At 36.6% G+C, this 8,812-nt stretch overlaps 1 protein-coding gene across 1 annotated transcript; it reads right to left on the minus strand.

The window, feature by feature from the left end:
• Positions 1 to 1,247: 1,247 nt before the first annotated feature.
• On the minus strand, positions 1,248 to 5,010 carry LOC111777115 (serine/threonine-protein kinase PBS1-like). The gene is made up of 10 exons (XM_023656565.1): positions 4,680 to 5,010; positions 4,488 to 4,576; positions 4,160 to 4,409; positions 3,403 to 4,062; positions 3,072 to 3,320; positions 2,824 to 2,987; positions 2,653 to 2,729; positions 2,371 to 2,518; positions 1,845 to 1,994; positions 1,248 to 1,719 (listed from the first exon to the last, which is right to left on the minus strand). Exons 1-9 carry the CDS (start codon positions 4,837 to 4,839, stop codon positions 1,875 to 1,877), a joined length of 1,917 nt encoding a protein of 638 aa, XP_023512333.1. The 5' UTR covers positions 4,840 to 5,010; the 3' UTR covers positions 1,248 to 1,719; positions 1,845 to 1,874.
• Positions 5,011 to 8,812: the final 3,802 nt, after the last annotated feature.

The following is an 8,812-nucleotide window of genomic DNA, read 5'->3' on the forward strand; positions in this document are numbered from 1 at the left end:
GATTTTCGTTTATGCAACACTGGATAATTAATACACCTTAGATCATGGGCTAATCGTTCACTTGGCTATAGATAGAAATGACATGATTATATTGTTTAGATTTGGGTCTTATAACACACGTTATATGTTTTTGGTCGTGTGTTCATGCATATTTAACCAAGTTAGGAGATTACTTACGGAATAACAATGACACGTCGTTTGCTACGTTAGCAAACAAACCATAGGGTATTTCAGCATTTGCTCAAATACATGTTTTCATTTAACATACGGTTTGCACTCTTTACTTAGGAGCGTTAGGCGAATCATGTGGCTTGATTTCCTTCTCTATCTTCTGACTTCTTCCATTGTTGTCCAAATAGTCTCTTTTTTTACTATGATTCTTTTGAAAGCTCAATTTAGTTATATTTTAATCTCTACGACATAAACAACTATATAATAAGAGGCAGAAATAGGAATGGAGAATGAAATAAAAGACAGGAATAGGCACCGGGACATCTCTACGTGAATGCATCGTTAAAAGAAGAAATCAAAATATGCCCATTCTCCAAGAGAATATGCACAATTCTATGTCAAAACTTGGGCACTTTTGAACTTTCCTAGAACATTAAAATTAAAAATTTAGACTTTGTGCACTTTCACTCCTTTTTTTGACTAAATAGTAAAACACAGCCACCCATTTGTTTCCTTTTCATTGGTTCTCATAAAGCTGAAAGCAACTCAAAACAAGAATAGGAGACCCCAAGGTCAAAGATGATCCATCGAGAACTTTGTTGAGGATTATTGGGAGTGAGTCCTACATTGGTTAATTTAGTGGAAGATCATGAGTTTATAAGTGAGAAATACTATCTTCATTGGTACGAGGCCTTTTGGGAAAGCCCAAAGCAAAGCCACGGGAGCTTATGCTCAAAGTGGACGATATCATACCATTGTGGAGAGTGATTCCTAACATGGTATCAGAGTCATGCCCTAAACTTAATCATGTCAATAGAATCCTCAAGTATCGAACAAAGAATTGTGAGCCTCGAAGGTGTAGTCAAAAGTGACTAAAGTGTCGAACAAAAGGTGTATAAGTGAGAAATACTATACTCATTAGTATGAGCCCTTTTGGGGAAGTCCAAATCAAAGTCATGAGAGCTTAAGTGAGAAATACTATCTTCATTAGTATGAGCCCTTTTGGGGAAGTCCAAATCAAAGTCATGAGAGCTTATACTCAAAGTGGACAATATCATACCATGTGGAGAGTCGTGATTCCTAACAAACTTCACAATAAATTCAGAAATAAGTAGCCTGATATCTACAGAGGCCTCTCACATCATCTCCTTTAATTCAAACCCACAATTTTCTATGAACAGCTATTCAATCTCAATCAGTACAAAGATTAAAAGAAAAAGCCCTTCAAGGCTATGGAAGAAAAAGGAAGTTGGAGGAAGATGTTAATACCTAAAATTTGGCTGATTTGATTGAGAGTGAGCGATTTCAGTTAAAGCTTGAAGAGCGGCTGCTGCATCTGCCCTGCAAGTAGTCCTCTATGGAGATGGTTTGAATTCCACTGCCAAGAGAAAGTGAGTCATCTTCCAAGCCAAGCAAGGCTAGGTTAAGGTGTGATTGAATGTTAGTAGGTAGAGGTTCGCCATCACTCGCGTCGAATTCGTCGTATTCATCGATTTGTTGTCTTGCCCATGTTGTTATTTCCTCATCCCCTTGGAGAAGTTTCAACACCTGCAAGTTTTGAAAAAAAACAACAAATGAATGGGTCAAAAGGGAAAACGACCATTGATGACACAGACAAGCATTGACACAAGTGGAAGAGGCTGATAGCGTCGTGCATTTCGTAGTCAACTTACCAGGCTGATTTGAGGACGGAGTCTCGGTGCTCATCTAATACAAAGAGTAGCAGCCAAAATCATTCGACCTATTTGATCGTCATTGTAGTCGCTGCCTAGGCTTGGATCTAGTAATTCTGAAACTTTGATTTCCTTCAAAATTGGTTTTGCCTGTATTGCATATGCACATCAGTGTTAGGAATCACGACTCAGTCATTTTTTACATCTTTGAGACTCACAACTTCTTTGTTCGACATTTAAGGATTCTATTGATATAGCTAAGATAAGGGCATGGCTCTGATACCATGTTAGGAATCCGACTCTCTACAATTATATGATATTGTCCACTTTGAGCATAAGCTCTCGTGGCTTTGCTTTGGGCTTCCCCAAAAGGCCTCATACCAATGGAGATGTATTCTATACTTAAGCTCATAATTATTTCCTAAATTAGCCAATGTGGGACTCCCTCCCAACAATCCTCAACATCATACACATTGTTCTGACCTTCATTGTAATGGATGGTAATAGGAAAAAACTCGACACTTACCCACATGACAAGGCTCTCCTGCCCCTTGGGACAATTGTTGGTGATTGGTTTTCTACCTGAAAGTAGTTCAAGGAGTACCACACCGAATGCGTAAACGTCGATTTTGTCACTCACTTTGCCGTGCATGAAATACTCAGGAGCCAAGTAACTGCCATAAAGGAATGAAGCATGCTCAAAACAATACATTATCAAATATCGCGTTGAAGAACACCAAAATCTTCATAAAAATAACGAAAAACATGAACTGCGTGACATCAAAACAGCGGAGAAGAAACTGCATACCCAAACGTTCCAGCTACGTCAGTACAAGTGATTTGAAAGCACGAGGATGCCCAACTAGCAAGCCCAAAATCGGAAAGCTGAACGGGTCGTAAAACATAACCATCAGTAATCAATCAGATAGTGGAACCCTTTGAAAGATACAGAATATGAGAAAGGAACATGTCATGAAACCTGAGGTTCGAAATTCTCAGAAAGCAGAATGTTAGAGGATTTCACATCCCTGTGAATCACAGGTTCCTCCCTGCAATTATGTAAATAATCTAGTGCCTCAGCAACACCAACAGCAACCTTAAACCTCTCTTGCCAACCAAATGAATTCACATCCTTCTTACAACCTTAAATAAAACAACCAATTGATAGTAAGAACATAGTTAACAAAAATCAAATCAGTGTTCTTCAAAAGTAGTATAGATCTTTACCGTGAAGATTCTCTTCCAAACTTCCTCTTGAAAGAAAACCATAGACCAACAGTAAATTATTGTCCTCCAAACAAAAACCCATTAAAGATATAACATTCTTATGAGTTGAAGTCGCAATGATCCCAACTTCCTGAACAAATTCCTTAAGAACATTCTCAGATGGCTTCAGAACTTTAACAGCAATTTCCTTGCCATCAGGAAGAAGCCCTCGGTAAACATAGCTACTACCTCCTTTACCAACCATATTCTCTAAAAGACACACACATAAATACTTGTTAGAGAATCATCCAGTCCAAAATAACGAGGAAATTTAGACAAGATAGATACAAACCAGGCATAAAATTAGACGTTGCTGACAAAAGTTCCTCATAAGTAAACAATCTGCAGATGGATGAGTACTTATCCTTCAAATCCAATACCTCTTTAGGAAGGCTTCCGAAAATGTAGCCGGACCCATATGGCACAATTGCACCACACTCCCTATCAATGGTGGAACCCTGATCCTGATAAGAACTGTTCTGCTTCTGATCTGGATAAACCAAGGCTGAGGACGACGACGACGACTGGATGTTTGGAACGTGCAATACGCCTTGGAACATAGAAAACTTCTTTGAAGATTTCTCTACATGCTGCTTGGACAAAAATCTACGTCGTAGAAGCGGCCAACTCGATTTCCAATGTGATGATTCTGGGCTCACAATGGAATTCGACTTCAACGATCCCTGAGGCTTATGAAATGGTACTAAAGCTAGTGAATTCCCCACAGCATTGTCCTCAGGTAACTCATCAACCAAATCAGTCCCGGAATCATTCCGTTCAAGCGAAGATGGAGTGCCCTCAACGGAGTCCCTCTCCGTTTTATCATTACAACCAGAGTCAGATTTCTGTAAACAAATATGAGTGTCGATAAAGTTTGTAGCCAACCCAACAGCTTTTGCTTCATTAGCTACATCTACAATGGCAGCACAATTCTTGTCCCTATCCTTGTCTGCTAAATTAGGCAAAAGAAAAAGGGGGAAATCATGATCTAAGCACTAAACAAGAACTCACAACCTAAAAGCAAAAAAGAAAAGTGAAATAATTGCAACCTCGAGACTGGCATTTAGTTGAGAAAGTCGCTAATCTCTGGAAAATGACTTTGCCACCATTAACTGCTAAAACACTGAATCTGCTCGGCAATTTTCTAGCGCAGTACTTAGCAACCGAGGCCGACGAACGGATTCTATGGTGAGATTTGGAAGTACCGAGAATTAGAGAAGCCTCACCGTACGAATCCACTTCCCGTCTAATGATTTTCCGGACCGGCGATCCTCGGCAGACTTTGAGCTTCAAATCAATCTACACAAGCAACAATTCCACGCTCAAATCTTCAGCAAAAAAGGAAATAAAGAACTCTCGATTCACAAACATTCTAACCTGCTTCAGGTTGCAGAATCCTTCATAAGCGGACAACATAGAGTCAAACGACTTCACAAGAGAGAGCAAAGTCAACTTCCCCTCATCAACTACAACAGAAACCCAAAGAAAACTCCACACTCAGTACTACAAAGCAAAATCAAACCACGGAATGAAGCGAGAGAAACAAGGTCGCAAACACAAAACAATTACCAGCGGCAGAATCAAGAACATGAAGAGCAATGACACAATCGCCAGGCTGAGCAACCTTAACAAGCGCCCAAGTGAGCAATTCCCGACTCTGTAGTTCCATTCTGACCCCGACGACGACCACAGAGCCGCCATGGCCAGCGGCAGGGTCAGGTAGCAGCATCGTAGGCGCCGCCGTAGTGGAGAAGAGGAAATGGAGGGTTTCAAAGCGAGGGAAAAAGTTTAGGCGCGAGAGAAGCCATTAGAGCACGATAAAAGCTTAAGCATATGCAGTGGAAAAAGGAAAGAAGCGAATCATGGGGAAGATAAATCGAGGTTAGTGGTAACTGTATGCCAAGGCTTTGTTCCTCTGCTTCTCATATATATATATATATATATTTATATATTTATATATATATATATCCCATTTCCCTCTCAACCGTCCGATTCACTTATTTTATTTTATTTATTTATTTATTTATTTATTTATGCTAAATTATAAAATATTGTGAATATTTGATATGAGATCTCATATCCAGAGAGGAGAACTAAACATTTTTTTTTATAAGGGTGTAGAAATCTCTACTATCAGACCCATTTTAAAAATGTTGAACGGAAGTTCGAGAGGGAAAGTCTAAAGAGAACAATATCTGCTAGCGGTGGGCTTAGCTGTTGGGTTGTGAAATCTATTCAAGATGCTCGGGTCACCAATTCAACCGAACCAAAATTTCGAGTTGGTTCAAATGGTTTTCTCAATCCAACTAAAAAATGCTCGTTGAAGTTATAATATTATAATTTTATCTCTTATAAATATCTGGGAGCTATCTTTAGGGTAAGTTATCTCAATTAAAAGTTTCAAAAGGTTTAGGGATGTTCAAATGAATCGAGAATTTGATCGGACTATCTAACCCAAATCATAAAGGCTGGATTGGGTTAGATTTTTTTCGGTTTGGGTTGGGTTGGGTTGAATTTTTTTTTAAACCTAAAATTCGGGTAAGTTCGTGGGGTTGACATATTTTTTGTCAGGAGGGTTACAACCCAAACCTACCATATCGTACTCTTAAGATTATTATGAAAATTAAAAATATTCGACGTTTATAATCAATGTTAGTATTGCAGTGTGACGAGTAACTGTTTAATATTCGAACATTGTGGATAAGCAGGTTTTTATAAAAATTATTTAAAAAAAAAAAACCCGACAACCCATTTCATCTTGAAAAAAATAGAGGGTTGGAGTGTGAACTCTATTCAGATTGCATCATCAATTCAACCGACTCGAGATTTTTGTCCTTAGAAAATTTCGAAATAAAAATAATTTAATAATTTTATTATTGCAAATTAAGCTAACTATTTTTGTTTTAAGAAATACCATAACAATAAAGATTTGCATTAACAATACTCCTAAATAAGTGAATTATTTATAAAATATTAATTATCATAAATCTTATTAGTTATTATTCCTTATTAATTATATCTTTCCAAATATTTTTTTTTTTTTTTGGAAAATCATAATTAATTATTATGCACTTATAAAAATAAAATAAATTTTTATAAATATGGACTGTTTTTTTTTAATTATTTTTAATTTATAATTGAATTATTCGTTTTACGTGTACCCATGTTTAATAATTTAACTAGATTGTACCTTAATTAATAAATAAATAAATAATTTATGTTAAATTTATTATATATATATGTTTTAATATTTAATTATTTTATGCATCAATATGATTTACCAAAATAAAATATTAGTATTTATTCATGAATTTACAAAAGACATGTGGTCTTATAAATCATAATTCATCATTTAATACAAACCAAATAATAAAATAAAAATAAAAATGCTTTTCTTTTTTTATAAATTAAGAAGTCTAAAAATTAAAAATAAATTAAAAAACGACACGAGTTCTTTAATACGTCATCTGATATGATTTCTGCAATGTTAATATCTGGTTAGTATATACTTTTTAATATTTTAGTAAAAATTTTAAAATATAATAGATATACTCTTGTAATAGCTCAAGCTTACTGCTAGTAGATATTATCTTGTTTCAGCTTTCCCTTTCGAGTTTTATCTCAAAGTTTTTAAAACGTGTCTACTGATGAGAAGTTTTCAAATCGTTATGAAGAATGTTTCGTTCCTCTCTCCAACCGATGTGGAATCTCACAATTCACCCTCCTTTGAGACCCAACGTCCTCGCTAGCACTCGTTCTTCTCTTCAATTGATGTGGGATCTCACAATATTAAAACTAGGTCAACCATCTCACAATTTGAAAATATATGTAGAGATAGATACTGAATCCCTTAGCAGATGAGAGGTAGAGGAAAAGGATCTAAGACGAACACGACTTCTTCTAACGCTAGAGACCACTGGAAAAAACTCGGGACTAGAGCATGTTGTAATGGTATGAAAAGAGAGGTCTTGAGTAGATTTTTTACCAGAAAACGGGAGAATTCTTACTATCATTGGCAGATCACCTGGGTCGTGATAAGGAAACTCTAATCCTCAGCCCAACGATTCAACCTTTTGTTGAAGCAAGAACCCTTGAATCAAAGTAATTAACACCTCCTTATACGAAATTTGGATCAACCAAGAGATAAAGCTAGAATTAGATTATCTCTTATGATCGAAGATCTAGAAGAAGCAAGATTTGGAATCTTGTTCTAAATTGAGTCACTTCACAATCGAACTTGATCCATGTTTGATTGAATGACTCGGATGCAATTCTACCACAAGAATTGCTTGAAACTTATAAATGACAAAATTGATGCTTAGATTTCGAAGGAAAATGTCTCAATTCGAGATCTCAATTTCATTCATCCACCAATCTAATTTTCACCTAACATATTGTGGGTATTTATAGTCTCTTGACAAAAGACGTTTGTGGCCGGGATTCAATCCCGATCCCCTTTAATCTCCACAAAAGACAAAGTCAATTTTGACCATTTGACCATTACAAAATGAAAACGAAAAAAACAATGGAGTCTTCTCACAAACGTTTATATGTTTGAGTGGGGAAGGAGATTTGGGCTTCACGTTCAAACCTTGTTTTTGACATTTTAAAGTTTTCCAACTTCAACCGTGCAAACATTCATTTCTATGGTTGAACCGAACCGATCCAATTTTGTAGATGAATAGGTTCATTTGGAACGAATCTTCTTGGCCTTGGATCGTGTAATAGGGTTGAATCTTCTTGGTCTTGGCATTGGATCGTATAATCAGTCCATTTGGAACACCATGATTCTTATCGGGTCGTGAGCGTGGTGAGAACAAACTTCTCCTCGTAAAAGAAACAATAAAATAATGAGAATGTCACAATATTAAATTGCACCAAAATGATGGAGGAGGGCCTTTTGTTCGCATGTAATTATGAACGTAACATTAGAACATGATTGCACATCTCATTTTCGGACCCCTAAATATTAATTTCTTTTCATAAACTTTTTTCCACTTTGATTGGAACGTGAATGTGGCAGAATTTGTCCCTTTGAGTCAATATTCTATGTAATTTTTATTTTCAATCCATCATTTTTTTTTTCCGACCCGTCGAAAAGTAAATGAATTTAAATACGAGTTTTATCAAAAGTTGTCTAAATGTTTTGACATTTCGAGCGTCTATTGTAGCTTCTAAATCAACATTTAGTACGAGTGGAAGAATTCTTGATTATTTTAGTCATTTTTTACTGCCTTCAAGAAGGCTTGGCTCGACTCCTTTGGAGTCTTAGTCATTTTTTACTGCATTCGAGGAGGCTTGGCTCTAATACCATGTTAGACGAACACGACTCTCCACAATGGTATGATATTGTCCACTTTGAGCATAAGCCTTCATGGCTTTGATTTGGACTTCCCCAAAATGCAGATAACCTCTTTCGATATTGTCCACTTTGAGCATAAGCCTTCATGGCTTTGATTTGGACTTCCCCAAAATGCAGATAACCTCTTTCATCCCAAAACAATGATTGGTTCGGGTTACTGTAAATACCCTAATTTCTAGGGTTGGTGAGCGGAAGACTTATAACTTAGGCTACTATAACGACTCAGATATTGTCCTCTTTGGGCTTGTGGAAGGTTTCCACACCTTATAAGTCCTATATTGTCCTCTTTGGGCTTGGGGAAGGTTTCCACACCTTATAAATGGTGATTTGTTCCTCCTCC

The sequence above is a fragment of the Cucurbita pepo genome, chromosome LG16 (assembly GCF_002806865.2).
Source record: "Cucurbita pepo subsp. pepo cultivar mu-cu-16 chromosome LG16, ASM280686v2, whole genome shotgun sequence".
NCBI lineage: Eukaryota > Viridiplantae > Streptophyta > Magnoliopsida > Cucurbitales > Cucurbitaceae > Cucurbita > Cucurbita pepo.